The following is a 16,760-nucleotide window of genomic DNA, read 5'->3' as shown; positions in this document are numbered from 1 at the left end:
GACTCCTCCTCCTGTATGCTGGGATTACATGTGAGCCCATGTCCTTACCTGGATTTGACATGGGTTCTGGGGATCTGAACTCTGGTCCTCACTTACCTGGCAAGTGCCTTCCTTCCTTGTTGAACCAGCTACTTGGGCCTTGTTTGTCTTTAATTAGTTAGCATACAGAGTAATGGGTTTCATTATGACATTTATATAAATACATGTTGTTCTTTGTTCTTACCTGTCACACACAGCCTCACTAGTCAACCTTCCTTTTGTTGGGTATCCCCACCACCACTCCCCATTAGGCTAAGCTTTCGTGTTCCTTGTTCATTGCACTCTTACCCCCTGCTTCTGCCTTCATATATATCATTCCCCTCTCATATTTCTTTCTGCTTCCAATAAATATGGATATACATATGCATTTGTAGAAATTTAAATCTAGATTCTGCATATGAGAAATATGGTGATATTTGGCTTCTGAGGCTGACTTATTTCATGTAACATGATTTCCAGCTCCTTCCATTTTTCTACCAACATCATGATTTCATTCTTCTTTATGACTGAATTCCATTTTGTATATGTACTATGTTTTCTACCTGTTGATGTACATCTAGGCTGGTTCCATTTGTTGTGAATAGTACAGCAATGAGCGTGGGTCTTGCAAGTATCTGTGGTACACTCAGTTCTTGAAAATGGAGTGGAATGAAGCTATTTTAATGCCACTAAATGGGTGGGCTTACTTTCTAAAAATCCAAAGATGTGATTCCCCCATCCCCCCCATTTTGCTTTTTTGAAACTGCAAGATAGATGATTGTAGCAGTTTGTTTGGAAAGGATTATGTTTAGCAATTTACAGCACTTTTTACCCCTAGTGGTCTGTGGTATCATCAAAGCTACATTCTCATAGACTGGAAGCCTCATTTAGTAATCCAGCCATTCCTAGCCTGTACTATTTGTTTTATATACTACCTTTATAGTTTTGGAAGAATAGCTGGTATCTATTTTGTATGGATGACATTAAAATAACTTTTTGTTTGTTTTGAGACGGGGTTTCTCTATAGCTTTTGAGTCTGTCCTGGAACTCACTTTGTTGACCAGATTGGCCTAAAATTCACAGAGATCCGCCTGCCTCTGCCTCCCTAGTACTGGTATTATAGGCACCTATATCAAACTGCCTGGCTATAATAACTATTTTTGAACATCTGATTTTTAAATAAACTATTTTTGAGTTTGGCATGGTGGTGCACACTTTTAATTCTAGTACTTGGGAGGCAGAGGCAGGTAGGTCTCTTTATGAGTTTGAAACCAGCATGGCCTACATAGTGAGTTCACCAACCAAGACCTAGTCTCAAATCCCCCTCAAACACGCATATGTCCCCCCCCCTCTCTCTCTCACACACACACACACACACAAACTTATTCTGTATTTGACTAAAACCAGAAGAGAAAATGAATGATATAAAAGAGGTGTCATATTGCACTTAAGGTAGAAAATGGCCCGTGTTTACCCATTGTCTCATTTCATTTCAGACAATGTGCCCTGTGTGTTTGGATCGTCTGAAGAACATGATTTTCCTCTGTGGCCACGGAACATGCCAGCTCTGTGGAGACCGAATGAGCGAATGCCCAATTTGTCGCAAGGCAATTGAACGGAGGATTCTTTTGTATTGACTAAGAGACACAGTGTGTTGTTAGTTGAAGTATGTGATCATGAGATCTTAGTAGGTTCTAAAGCTAATGGGAAGTTTAATATAATGGGCTAATTTGAAATTTCGTAATTTTGTATTAGAATGTAATTAGACTGTATATGTACCACCATCACAACGAAAACATACAGTGTTTGAAATTGCTGATTTTTGTGTGTGTGTGTGTGTGTGTCTGTCTGTCTGTCTGTCTGCCTGTCTATTGTGTTTTCCTCTTAAATTTGGAACATCAAATACATGGTAATTGATAAAAATTTTGGTTTTGGCTTCAAAGGGAAAATCCTTGAAGGACCTCCTTTCACATTTGTTTTTATTGTGAAAAACAATAAAATTTCTTTTTAAATTTATACATATGCTACACCTTAAAAGAGAAAAGGTCAATATTCCTTCAGGATTTTGTTTGTCATGATTTCACATGGTGAAATGACACAGCTATTCCAAAAGTCCTACGTAAGGTGAGTGGGCAAGTAAAACTATGTCATACGTGTTAAATGATAAAAGTATAGCAGAGATGCCGCGAGGCTGAGGCAGTACTGAAGGATTTCAAAATAATTAGAAATTACCCAGATTACTTACTTTAGAAGTGAGTAACTGGAAGTATGTGCTAAGAGAATGATGACTACCTTATTTTACAGAATAAAAAGGAAAATTTACTAGATTAAATAAATGACCAGTTTCAAAATTAGCAGTATACATGAAAAGGAAAAACAAAATTCTAGCAAGAAGTGAAGGCTTGTACAGAACGATGCAAGCACACATCCTGCCTGACCGTGACCACTGCACTCCTTGTATTAGCTTGTCACTGTTTGGACCAGCCATTTGCAGAAAAAAAGCCTATGAAGAAAGTAATTTTCATTTTCCCTGACAACTGACCTGGGCTTGATCTAATCAGGGCACACACACCGTCCTGTTTGTGCCTCTGAGATCTGCTCAGCAGGCTGGTGAATTGTTAGAGACAGCAATCTTTTCTTCTGTGCCTGTTACTCTGACAGTGTTATGGATTCTATCGTCATCAAAAGCCTTACTTCTACTCTTCTACTCTCTCAGATAGTAATTTTTGCTATAAAGAACATAATTTTTCTTTATATCTGTAGATGAATATTCTTTAAACTGCCAACAATAACTAAGATATAATAAATAGCTTAATAAATATCAGATGCTTAGAAAAGGGTGCAGGGGCATTTATGGAAAAGCATGTGATCACATGTAGATTTGGTGGGGGGATTAAGCATTTTATCCCCTTTAATGGGTAATTTTTGTATCTAGCTTAAATATATGTGTGTTTCAGGATTCCTTACTGCTAGATTATAAAAAAAAATACCAGCTGTTTACAGTAGTGTCTACTATAGACTGTGTATAAGTATATATTCTTTTAGTGTTCTTTGGGGATAGATTTTTCCTACATTGAATCTGGCTAGCTTATTTCTGTTTTTCTGCTTTAGCAACTAAATGTGGGCAAGCAGAGTGTCCAGCCTGGTTGCACTTTGTTGCTGGTGGTTTACCTGCCACTGCCTTTGCCAGGCCTTATGGTGTCCTGGCTGTGTTGCAGACTCAACAGTCCCATATCTGTGTTTAGCTGAGGAACTGCTATGTTTTTCTCTTTTATTTTTGAGATAGTGTCTCACTATGTATTCCAAGTTGGCCTGGAACTTACTGTATAGCTCAGGCTGGCCTCAATCTCATGATCTTCCTGCCTCTGCCTTCCAATTGTGGAATTATAGGATGGGGACCCCACCATGCCCAACAACTGTTAATCATTTTGGACAGTAGACTTTGTTAGTTTCAAATTAGGAATGTTTTGTTGTGACTCTATTTAGCTACATAGTTGGGAACCAGTGAGGTCATTTTCTAAGTATAATTTGAAGTTAAAAGAAGATACATCTGATGATACAGTGTTTACATACAGAGACAGATTGTCTTCATGCAGACTTGGAAATAGCAGAAGTGAGGATCTTTCCTTCCTTGCCCTGGGCTGCCCATTGGATAATGAAGGATGGCTGCTGCACACAGCCTGCCAGTCCAAGGACCTAGGGCCACAGCTGCATCTCATTTAAGTCTTTTTCTTCTGTCCCTTGAGCTGCAGTGCTAAAGCCCTTGTTTGCAGGGGGTAGGCCTTCCTGCTAGCTCCTAGCTGTCTCCTCCATGGTAGAGCACAACACACTAACTTCTATGAGAGAAGCCATAGTCTCTAGTGTTGGGACCTTTGGATTTCTCTTTGTCACTTGGCTGTTTATTTTACGAATAGAAGATGTTCTTCTATTCATGTCTTCAGGCACCTAAAATTATTGTAAATTTGTTTGGATTTGCAAGAACAAGGACTAAATCATGCCAGTGACTTTCCTCCTCATTCTCTGAAACTGCTACCTCTTAGTCTCTTCGTAGTTCTTGGCCCATTTGGCATCTCTTCTCCTTGTTACTCAGTCCTCTCTCCCTGTACCTCAGAGCAACTCTGACTTCCCTTTTACAATGACATGCATTCATTTTTTTTTTAAAGCATTGGTCTTTAGGGCCTTGATAGGAAAAATAAAAGGTCAGTGTCTTAGCACACTTAGAGTTCACACTGCAGTTGTTTGTGTCATTTGTGGACAAAACCAGGGTCCTGAGGCACCATTAGTGTTCCTGCTGGTGTTTCAAGGGAAGCAGTATTGGGAATCCTTTTCTATACCTCTCGCCCCACCACATTTTCTCCTTTCTTCAGCTCAGACTTCTTCACTCTGAATACATACAGCTTTCCGGATGGTGCTAGCACAGTTGCACTTGTTCACATAGTTTAACATCTTATCTGTGCTGTATACATACATAATTTTATTGGGAGCAAGGTTTTCAAGAGAGATAGTTTTATATTAGTATAAGAGTATTAAACTAGGCAAGTGTTTAGTTGCCTGAATTATGCTTAAGGTATTTGTAATTTAATAATGGCAAATTAAGCGGAAGTCTACTGAAACATAAAATTAACTGGAAATAACTTCATAAATTTATATTTTTGCTGATTTTAGTCTGCAATAGCATTTTATTTTAGAATGCTGAAATGCATGCTGCTTAAGATTTGTCTAATTCAAAACTCAAACCTTGCTGGGTCATTTTTAAACATGGGAACATCTTGGCTAGTCATACGTTGCCTGGTGGATGTTCTTTGTTTATTTTGGATTCTGGACACTTTTGAACTAGGCATAGTTAAACTTGTGAATAGGACAGAGCTGGCTGGAGCAAAGCTGGTGCCGTACTGCAAATAGGAAACATACAGTAACCCCAGAGAAAAGGAGTATCCTGTGTGACTTACTGCAGCCGTGGTGGAGAGGGCGTGTTTAACTAAAACATAAAAGGCATCTATTAGGTCAGATTTCATGCGTCTTGACAGTTGTTTTGTAAATTACAGATTTTAATACAGCTTGCCTTTTTAATGTCTAAAAACATCCTTTTAATGTGTCTGGAATGTTTATAGTAATTTTTATAAAAACGGACTCACATGACACATGTTTTGGAATTTTTTTAAATTGCAGTAAGAACCACATATCATAGGTTTGTTATCCTGCCTGCTTCTAAATGTGCAGTTCAGGGTGTCACTTCCTCTCACTCGGTTGGGAAACAGGTGTGGAACTTGATCCTGCACAGCTGGAATGCCACACCCACCATCTACTCCCTTCTCCCTTTCCTTTGTGCAGTGGGTTCTGAGAACAGAGAGAGCTAGCGTTCACGTGTGTTTACAAGATCTAAACTTAGGTAGATACCAGGTTTCTGACATTTGAGGGAAGGGCGGCTCTCCCTCCATAATTGTTACTTCTACATGTATATTAATTGAAAGTGTTTATAACTTCATTGTGAGTCAGAGGGGGCAAAGTACATTTAAATATGAGAAATAAGTTAGCTTTGGTTTTGTACTAATTGGGAAGGAAATAGATTTTCATAAGTAATTTGTGCCTTGTTAAGTCTCACTCGTCATTGAGTCTTACCTGTCAACATTTCAGAATACATTTTTCTTTCAAAATGTCGCCTAATTTAACTTGTTTGACTGTCACATAGGAATGCTTACTTACATTACTTGATAATCGTGTAATACCTTTTGACTTTAACACACACACAATCGCAGTATTGATAATTACGGTTGTATGTTTTTAAACATTAAATGTGAGGAAGCTGTTTAATGTTGTTTCGTGCATATGTTGCTTTACTGCAATGAAGGAGAACTCCTTTGCACTGAGCTTCAGTGGCTGATTTAGTAGCGAGTAGTGGGGTCAAATCACAGCATAAAAATATGAGTGGATAGTTAATAAAGTTAAGTTGCTATTTTGACATTTTCTACCTCCTTTTCTATCAGAATATTGCCCCCCAACCCTGGCATCTCATCTTGTTTGTGGGTAAAATGGAAGTAACCTGAGGTTAAAATTAGATTTTCTGTTTTTGAGAACTTAAGCAATAGGTACAGGAAAAGGGACCTGTCTCATTAATTTGGTGCCTGAATCTAAAAGTATGAATTGCTGTGTGCAAATTGTCTAAGAAGGCTAATAGTGCTGAGGATTTGAATTGACCTGTATAGTTTTTTGGCTTTTATCTCATGAACATGGCTTCTTTCCTCAAAAGCAAAGTGGTCTTCTAATTTTTTTATGAAATAAGCAAATATGCCATTTTGTCTTGAGTATACAGTTTCAGGAAGCTACTGAAAGTTCTGACTCAGGGCTTTTTAACAGTTTAAGCAATTATTAATATATTTTGGAAACTCCATCTGCATAATTCTTCAGTGCCTTGAAAGAATTACTAACTTGGCAACACTCAAAACCTTGTAGTAGGCAACTTCTAGTGCACTGGGTCATGATGTGGATGTTCCTAATCACAGAGCTAAACACGCCTGACAGCCACTCTGCATGTGCACACGATACGCACGTTCCTGTCATACGGCCAAGTGTGCGGCAAGTGGCTCTGCTTGTGTGCTGGGTGTGCGTGACTCTTCAAGGGAAGTGTTCTACATTTGTGTGCTGGGTATACGTGACTCTTCAAGGGAAGTGTTCTACATTTGCACTTGATACCTGGTTTTTGCTTCTGTTTTTTTAAAAACTGATTATTCAAGGCCGTGGCACTGTTAAAAAAGAATAGTGTTTGCTATGAGTATGCAAAGTCACCTTAATAACTGTTGGGGAAAGGGAAGAACACACTTGGTGTCTGGTACAAAAAGAGGGTCAGTCTGGGAAGCAGATCATCTTCCTCTCAAGTGGAAACCAGGACCAGGCCAAACCCTTTGTTTAGTGGTTCAAGTAAAAACATTAGTGAAAAGGAAATCATGAATTGCATGTCATTCTTAATGCTGATATGTAGACTAAATGCACGTTTTTCTGTCTTCTTCAGTATATGTCTGCCATTCCAAGTACAGTATATTCAAAAAGGAGAAAGCAGGTTGACTCAGAAGTGTTTTGCTTTGTATTTTCTCCAATTCTTCTTAGCTTTCAATGTTGGAATAAATTTAAATCTTGTTTATGGATAAAATTTCTGTATGGAAAATTATTCTTTCTTATTAGTTTTGTTTAAAAAGTGCTTAGTAGTAACTAAGCTTTTTAAAATAAACTCAAACATTTACCATTAATAAAACCTGTGGTGTCATATTTTTTCTCTGACTTTTGTTGGAAGCTATTTTTAATAGTAATAGAAATGAATTTTTATTTTTAAGGCATTTTTGAAAGCAAATTTCAGTACATCAGAAAATCCTAGTTTTGGAAAGAAAATTACCATATCTGTGAGAAACAAGGACGTATCTCTCCAAGTCAGTATAGGAAGTAAGCACCCACATCTAGAAGGCTCCCATTATGAGGCTCACATGGCAGGAGCCTCTATTCAAGGATCAAAGAAGCTTTAATATTTTAATACCTCTGTCTTCGGGATTAAAATGTATTTGGAAAGTAACCTGAATAGAATAGGCTTGATCAAAGAAAACCAGGCAGGAAGACTTAGCTTGTCTCTATATTTTAAAAGCTCATTCCTCTTCAGAAGTCAGGTGTGTCTGTTTGTATACACATTAATTTTTAGAAGGTAAGTATTTTACAGCAATGAAGTGTCTCCCCTTTTCAGTGTTTTGTGAGTAACCAGTCATTGAATAGTTTCGGGGTATGTTACTTTTAAAGTTGCTAGATGCAGTTGTTTGTGACATTGTTGAGAAGTTTTCCGATTCCAGTTTAAAAGATATGTATCCCAGATGTCTAAGAAAAATTCATCAGAAACAGAATCTTTTGTTTAATTGGTAAAAACACGTGTTCCAACTTTAGAACTGAATTTATTTTGGATAAGCTCTAATTGTATTTTGTGCTTATTTCTATTACTGTATAAGTAGCTATCGCATGGTAATATTTTTATTAAATTGAAACTATAGATTTAAGAATAAAGACATTTTAGAAAATCTACTTTATATTTTTATCACTGACAGTTTATTCATCACTATTTTATAGCACAACACTTCTCTGACTTTGGATGATGCTTCGCAGAGGAGCAGTAGTTGAAGAGATGCAGTGAAGCGAGAGGTTCCTGTGGAGCAAGCATTTGGCTAGGAGTTTCCCTGTTTATAACCAAACTAATAACTGATGAAGAACCAACACTAATAATATTAAAGATAGATGTAGGAAGTAAGCGTAAGACCACATCCATAACAAGAACCGTTAGTAAGTGGATGGCGTGCCAAGGAGACTGGTTGATGGTACTGCTGCTGTATTGCACACTGAGGAGATGCTTTTGGTGTGCTCTGGATAGACCCCTGCATTCACAGAACGACATTCTAAAAGACAAAATTTTAAAAACAATATAAATGTTATTTTCACCTCTCACCAATTAGTATTTATATTTAGCAGAATTGTTAAAATTTAGAAAGTGCTCTTAAGGTGAAGTTGACCCTTGCTTAACAAAGACAACCAGTCAAGGCGAGCCTTTAGTTTCTGACTATATCACAAGAAAACCATTGGGGCAGGAGATGGCTCAGTGGTTAAGAGCACTGGCTGATCTGGAGGTCCTGAGTTCAATTCCCAGCAACCACATGGTGGCTCACAACCATCTGTAATGAGATCTGGTGCCCTCTTCTGGCCTGCAGGCATACAAAGAGGCTGAACAACTGAACCGTGTGTACATAATAAATATTTTTTTTAAACCATTGTGGAAAGCCTGCGGAGACACCCAGAAGTAGACTCCTGGGAGCCATTGGTGGGTGAAGTACTGCAGGCTTAATCTGGACACATCTAAAAGGTGGAAATTTAAGGGAGGGTGTACCATGTGGTTGAGCTGAAGGCCAGCAGTTCTGGCCTCAGTGGTAGAGCACTTGGCTGCTGTCCATATGAACCCAATTCAGTCCCCAACACTGGAAGAAGAAAAACAGAAAACATACCACTAGTCAACTGGATGTAATTGATGTCTACAGAATAATTCACTACCAACAGCAGAATATACATAATTCTCACTTTTACATAGGACAGTTAGGGAGATGACATTTGGCACCTTCAAATACGCTTACTCTTAAAAGAATGATAACCATATTCTCCCAGACCACAATGAAATTAAGCTAGACATCTAGAGCAATGGTTTTAAAAAGCTCGGTTATTAAGTTGGTGACAAAGCTACACCCAGAGGTCAAAGAAATCTCAAGAAGTAGAGGCTATTCTGGACACTTGGTGTGGTGACTTACACAACTTAGGAGGAAGAATCACAAAGATCTTAAGTTAGAGGCTGGCTGGGTGATCGGTCCACACACAGGAACGTGCACAGTGTCGTGAAAGCCCTTGGGAAGAAAGTTACGGCATGGAGTGTATAGTAGAAAAGATCTAAATTCATCAAGCCCTCTTTAGAAAATTAGAAGAGGAACAAAATCAAAAAGAATACAAATGTGAGCAGAGAATGGAAGGGAAACGAGAACAAAACTGTAAATAGGAACTTTCTGGAGGAAAACTAAGAGTCAAACCTTGATCAAGTAAAGAGATTAGCCAGGCAGGGATGGCTGGCACCAGAAGTAAAAGCAGTGGACATTATAAATAATATGAAAGCCAGTGATGGTATGTACATCCTGGCGTTTCACAGTAGAGGCAGAAGAATTGGTAATCTTCAGTCATCCTCAACTGCAGTGAGTTCAAGCCCACTTGAGCTACATGAGACCCAATTTAAAATGAAAATAGTATGAACTATCCCTGAATAATAATTTATTATTACCACTTAAATTTTATTTCATTACTTGAAAGGTACTTCCATCAGGGAGAACTGGGGATCTGGATAGCTATCAAGGAAATTGCCTCAAGGCACTCTTTAAAAACAAAAGTAGAAGTAGCCCCTTTCATCCTGAATAAAGGAATTATGCCAGTTATGTACTGGCTCTCCAAAAGATAGAAGCAGAAAGAAGGCTTCCTTAGAGAGCCATCCCAAGTTTATAAGTAAAGAGTATTCCTTAAGGTTTTTTCCTCCAACTTGATCTATGAATTCTATCAATAAGAATACTCCCAGCTTTCTTTTAGGAATATTGGCAAAGTGATTTTTTTTTTTTGAGACAGGGTTTCTCTGGGTAGCCTGGTTGTCCTGGAATGAACTCTGTAGATCAGGCTGGCTGTGAACTCACAGAATCCACCTGCCTCTCCTTTGCAGTGCTGGGATTAAAGGCGTGCACCACCACCTTGTGGTATGATTGAGCATACTTTGGGTATATGCCCAAGAGTGGTATTGCTGGGTCTTGAGGAAGGTTGTTTCCTAATTTTCTGAGAAATCGCCACACTGACATCCAAAGGGGCTGTACCAGCTTGCATTCCCACCAGCAATGCAGAAGTGTTCCCCTTACTCCACATCCTCTCCAGCATAAGTTGTCATCAGTGTTTTTGATCCTGGCCATTCTTCCAGGTGTAAGATGGTATCTCAGAGCTGCTTTGATTTGCATTTCCTTAAGTATCTTTCAGCCATTTGAGATTCCTCTGTTGAGAATTCTCTGTTTAAGTTTTGATGTCTAGTTTCTTGAGTTCTTTGTCTATTTTGGAGATCAGTTCTCTGTGAGATGTGATTTTTATTTTTTTATTTTTTTACTACATAGAACATCTAGGGTTTTATTTTGATTTTCCACTATGACTCTAATGGTTGGAGAAGTGTTGCCCATGGATCTCCAGGCTGTGGCCCTATTGGGGCCATAGAACCTCTAGGAGATGGGGCTTAGTGGAAGGAAATCAGGCCAACAGAGGTGTGGTCTGGAATTGGCCACTGGGACCCTAGCCTCTTTCTGTCTTTTGGGGTATAAAGGAGTGAAGTTTCTGAAACGAGCACCAATAGACCTTTCCTCCTCATGTGTGGTTTAACTTAGGCGTTTTACTGCTGTAATAGAAGCTAAGAAGGAAAGGTAAGGAAGTTTCCACCTAGAGCTTGGCAGTTTGGGGCCAGCCAGGACCACATGAGACACTGCCTCAACCCTTTCTTGGAAATGACACTTGTGAAGCAACAGTCTTTTCTGCTCTAGGTTGATGAGTTGAGGAGTCAGGGGAGCCCAGGAAGCTGTGGACATCAGCCCTGAGGACAAGTTAGGTAGTTTAAAAAAGGACCCAGTTTCTCCAAGTTTAGTTCAGTGTCCATTATTGTTCAACCCACATATCCCCTCTGGAAAGGAGAGGTGTCACCCAGTCTTCATGTATCTACTGGGGGCAGCAAGTCAGTCTTGTATGTTCACACTTTCTCTCTTCAAGAACTTAGGCAGAGCAGAGCGATGGGTACCTCAAACATCAGGATCTTCGAATTTCCTCTGTCCTCTGTGAGAACACAATGGAGCTGAGTGCTGCCTCTGACTACTGAGGAGAGGGAGATGCACACTGGCTGGCCCAGCCTCTGCAGTTCTGCCCACAAGAGGGGCACCAGACTTCCCATACAAGAAGTTTATCCACCCCTGTGTTTGCAGAGACGGACAGCCTGGTCTCCATTGCGGAATTTGCTCCTTCGTCCTTTTCTCTCTCTCTAAAGTAGCTGCTGAGCATCCTGGTACTTTCCTTTGATGATAGCACCGAATTGTATACGGAAAGACACTAATCTTGGAAGTAACGGAGGGGGGGTGTTTCAAACTGTAGCGAAAAATTAGAGTGGTTTATAGTTTACCTCACTTTTCTGCTTTGAATTTTCTAGATGAAGAGCCAGGAAAATGTTCCTTGGAATCTTAGTTAGTTGCACTATCTTGTTCTGACACAAGGGGGCAGTAAAATTCTAGTGAATCAAGTCTTGAGGCTGGACCATTTCAACAGCACTTGTCCCCCTACCTCCCTCTGTCCTCATGCAGCCTCTGGGGGGAAACAGGCAGAAGGAGCAGAGTTTTAGTTTAGTTTTTAGTTTTCAGTAAGTGATGTTTTAGTTAAAAATTGTTGAATATAAAACATGGTAACAGCCGATTAGAAAACAAAACCAAAACGATCTAGTGTCAGTGCCATAAAGGGGCTTGTCTGTAAGCCTGATGACCTGAGTTTGATCCCTGAGATCCATATACTGGAAAGAGAGAACTGGCTCTCAAGTTGTCCTCTGGCCTCCCCATATATCCCGAGATAGATAAATGCAATCATAATTTTTAAAACCCTCTATATTGCAATTATTGTGTCTAGGGGGTTTTGAACAAGAGGTAATGTCTAAGACAACAATAATCTAATGGGCAGACACATGACTCATGCATTCTGTGATGTGAAAACCCTGGAAGTCTCTGCCTGGGAACAAAATAACAAGTTGTCTCTCCCAGATAAACAGCCCTCCAGTAGTATTCAGGCATTTGTACTGGCCTGCCCTTAGGGTCCTGACAGGATCTGTCCTCAGCTGTGGCCACGAAGAGTACCTGCTGTGCACATTTGCAGTGTTTCCTTTAAAGGGTGGGCAAATCTTCCCTCTTTTCTCCCTCTCTCTTTCCCTCTCCCTTTCTCTCTTTCTCTTCCTACACTCTTGTTCCCAGGGACCGGTCTCTATACACACACACACACACACACACACACACACACACACACACACACACACACCGCCCCTTTCTCTGCCCTTTCTCTCTCCTCTTCCAATAAACGTATGTGAGCCTTGTTGCATGGCATGACTTACTTCTCTTCGTGGCGTTTTTAAACAAATTACAACACACTCCCAACAGGCTCCAGTTAGACAGGCTAATGTGCACATTTAGAAGGTGAGTCAAGACCATGGGACCAGGTGCTCACATGATGGAAGTTGTAAATTTCAGGAAACAAAAACCAACAAAAGTGCAGGTATGAAAGTGAGTTTTATTTACAATAAGAAGTTGTAACAAATCACAGAACAAAGATTACACATATTCCCAGTGTTTAAAATATGGACTTTTTTGAGACATGGTTTCTCTGTGTAGTTCTGGTGTCCTGGACAAGGTTGACTTTGAACCCATAGAGATCCACCTGCCTCTGCCTCCCAAGTTCTGGAATTAAAAGCACACACCACTACTGACTTCAAAAAAAGGATATTTAAAAAATTAACTCCCTGATAGCTCTTCCTCCCAATCTTTAGTTTGAACTCTTGATCTTTCAGTGTGTCTGTGATTTTGTAAACTTGTTTTTATTAATAGACAAAGCAGAAATATAATGTAGCATGATCCTACTCTACCCCTCCATCTCTCTCCTTCCTTCTCTCTTTTTCTCCTTTCCCCTCCTTCCCTTTCTCCCCCTTACTTACTCCCCCCCTTCTTTTTTCCTTTTCTCTTTTCTCTTTTTGAGATAGGGTCTCTTGTTGCCCAGGCTGGCCTCCAGATGGCTATGTAACTGAAGCTGACCTTGAATTTCTGATTCTCTTTCTCTACCCCCTGCATTCTGGAATGACATGCCTGTGCCATCTCACATTTATGGGATGTTGATCTACTCCAAGGCCCCACGTGTGCTAGACAAACTCTCTATGTACTAAACTGCAATCCCTAGCCCTTAACATGGCTTCTTGAAAGTGATTGTTGATAGTTGGGATTTCACATACAGGCATAACTTATTTTTTATGAGGCTTGTACAGTTTAATCTTCTATAAATGTGGAAATCCCACTATATATACATACACACACACATATATGTGAACACGCACGCACAGATATGTTTTTTGACACAAGGCTTCACACTAGCTCTGGCTGGCCTGGAACTTGTGTGTTACTTAGGCTATCCTCAAACTTGCAGTTCCACAAGTTAAATTTTGTGTACACCTTTAAAAAGAAAAGTAATTCAACAAATGACACCGTGTTTAACTGGATGTCAGCTTGTAGAAGAATGCAAATAGATCCTTATCTATCACCCTTCACAAAACTCAAGTCCAAGTGGATACACAACCTCAACATAAAAACAGATACACTAAACCTGATAGAAGAGAAAGTGGGAAGTAGCCTTGAATGCATTGGAATAAGGGACAACTTCCTGAATAGAACACCAATCTTACAAGCACTAAGATCAACAATTAATAAATGGGACCTCATGAAACTGAAAGGTTCTCTAAGGCAAAATTCCACCATCAACAGGATAATATGGCAGCCTACAGAATGGGAAAATTTTTTTTTACCAACTCCACATCCAATAGAGGACTAATGTCAAAAATATATAAAGAACTCAAGAAACTAGATATCAAGAATACAGATCTAAACAGAGAATTCTCAATAGAGGAATCTCAAATGACTGAAAACACCTATAGCAATGTTCAACATCCTTAGCCATTAGGGAAATGCAAATCAAAACTACTTTGAGATTTCATCTTACACCTGTCAGAATGGTCACGATCAAAAACACAAGCTACAGCTCATGCTGGCAAGGATGTGGTTTGTTGGTGGAAGTGCAAACTTGTACAGCCACTGTGAAAATCAATATGGCAGTTCTTCAGAAAGTTGGGAATCCATCTACGTCAAGATCCAGCTATACCACTACTGGACATATACCCAAAAGACAATCAATTGTATCACAAGGACATTTGCTCAGCTATGTTCATAGAGGCTTTATTTGTAGTACTCAGAAACTGGAAACAATCTAGATGTCTCTTGACCAAAAAAATAAAGAAAATGTAGTACATTTTCACAATGGTGTATTACTCAGCTGTTAAAAAATAATATGAAATTTGCAGGGAGAATGGATGGAACTAGAAAAAAATTATCCTGAGTGAGGTAATCCAGACTCAGAAAGACAAATACAGCATTCACTCACTTATAAGTGGATATTAGCTGTAAAGTAAAAGATAACTATGCTACAATCCACAGACCCTGAGAGGCTAAGTAACAAGGAAGGTTCAAGAAGGGATGCATGAATCTCTCTGATCAGGGGAAATAGAATAGATAGATTTTTGTCAGCAGGAATGGGAACAGAAGGGATCAGGCAGGGGCTTTGGGTGGAGGGAGAGAGTACTGGGAGAAACAACTGGATTTAGGGGTGGGGCACTTGGAGGGCAATATGGAAATGCAGTGTAGTGGGAACTCTCAGGAATCTATGAGGGTGACCTTAGTTAAGACTCCTAGTAATGAGGACACTGAGCCCAAACTGACCATCTTCTATAACCCAGCAAGGCTCTTAACAGTGGAACTGGGACATCAACCCAGCCAAAAAACCTTTGACCTACAAGATGTGCTGGAGTAATGGTGGCACAGAACTTGTGGGAGTGGCCAGTCAATTACTCGTTCAACTTGAGTCCTACACCATGAGAGGGTGTCCATACTTGATACGGCCTGGATGATCAGAAACCAGAGGCTGGATAGCCCAGAAACCTAGAACAGAACACCAAACATGACTGGCAAAAAATAAAAGTCAATGGACTAATTTCTAATGATACTATGCTATACTCATAGATCTGAGGCTAACCCAGTAGACATCAGAGAGGTTTCATCTAGCAACTGATGGGAGCAGATGTGGAGACCCACAGCCAAACATTAGGTGGTGCTTGGGAACCCCACTGAAGAAGGAGAGGAAGAGGGCAGAGTATACCACAAGAAGATGACCCACAAAATCAACTAAGCAGGGCTCATAGGGGCTCACAGAGACTGAAGTGACAGCAATAGAGCCTGTATGGGTCTGAGCTAGGTCTTCTGCATACATGTTAGAGTTGTGTAGCTTGTAGGGGAGGGGTTGTCTCTGACTCTTTGCCTGTGCTTGGGACCCTTTTCCTCCTTCTGGGTTGCCTCATCCAGTCTTGATATGAGGATTTCTGCCTAGTCTTATTGCATCTTGTTAGGCCATGTTTGGTTGATATCCCTGGGAGGTCTTCTCTTTTCTGAAGGGAAACAGGAGAAATAGATCAGGGAAAGAGGGGAGGGGAGGGGGGCAATTGGGAGGAGATGAAAGAGGGAAACTGGTTGGGATATAATATATGAAAGAAGAATAAATAAAGAAGAAAGAAAAATGAACTAGGACATATGGTACATGCCTATAATTTTAGACCTGGGAGGTTGAGGCAGAACTGTTGCAAGAATGGCTCTATTTGTATTCTTCTAATCTGGGCTACAGATTAGAGTAAGACCCCATCTCAAAAGAATAAAAGAGGAGGAAAAGAGAAAAATGTGGTGAGAGAAGAAGAAAATAATTATTAGGGGCTAAAGAGATGGCTCAGAGGTTAAGAACACTGGCTGTTCTTCCAGAGGTTCTAAGTTCAATTTCCAGCAACCACATGGTGGCTCACAACTATCTATAATGAAATATGGTGCCCTCTTTTGGTATGTAGGTAGAACACTGTATAAATAATAAAACTTTTTTTTTAAAAAGAAAATTATTATTAACCCCACATGGTGTATTTGCAACAGGACACATCTCCATTTTGATCTGGTGTTCATTCAATCTCATTTTTCAAACTCACTGCTGGTCCAATAATTTTTGAACCTTCTATGTTCTCCTCAGCCTGCACAGTTCTGGTGCCAGACACAGCACAGTGGTGACCACATTCATTCTGTCCCAGTACTAGACAGAGTACTCCTGAAAGTCTTCTAGACCAAGTCCACAACAGCTAGGAAGCCTACATGGGACCAACCTAGGCCTTCTGCATGTGGATGACAGTTGTGTAGCTTGGTCTGTGTGTGGGGTCACTGTGTGGTCAGGACCTGTCCAGCACATGAGTTGGCTTTTTGGAATCTATGCCCTATGCAGGGATGCCTTGTCCGACCTTGATG

At 40.0% G+C, this 16,760-nt stretch overlaps 1 protein-coding gene across 1 annotated transcript in view; it reads left to right on the top strand.

Moving 5' to 3' along the window:
- The window catches only part of Mib1 (MIB E3 ubiquitin protein ligase 1), a 112,439-nt gene extending 105,175 nt beyond the window's left edge, over positions 1-7,264 (top strand). The window contains exon 21 of the mRNA XM_075969299.1: positions 1,515-7,264. Within this exon, the coding sequence (XP_075825414.1) occupies positions 1,515-1,655 (141 nt within the window). The 3' untranslated portion in view covers positions 1,656-7,264. The remainder of the gene's footprint in view (positions 1-1,514) is intronic.
- Positions 7,265-16,760: the final 9,496 nt, after the last annotated feature.

This window comes from Microtus pennsylvanicus, chromosome 4 (assembly GCF_037038515.1).
Source record: "Microtus pennsylvanicus isolate mMicPen1 chromosome 4, mMicPen1.hap1, whole genome shotgun sequence".
Lineage (NCBI taxonomy): Eukaryota > Metazoa > Chordata > Mammalia > Rodentia > Cricetidae > Microtus > Microtus pennsylvanicus.
The sequence above is the reverse complement of the archived record's forward strand: the minus strand, read 5'-3'. Positions and strand labels throughout refer to the sequence as shown.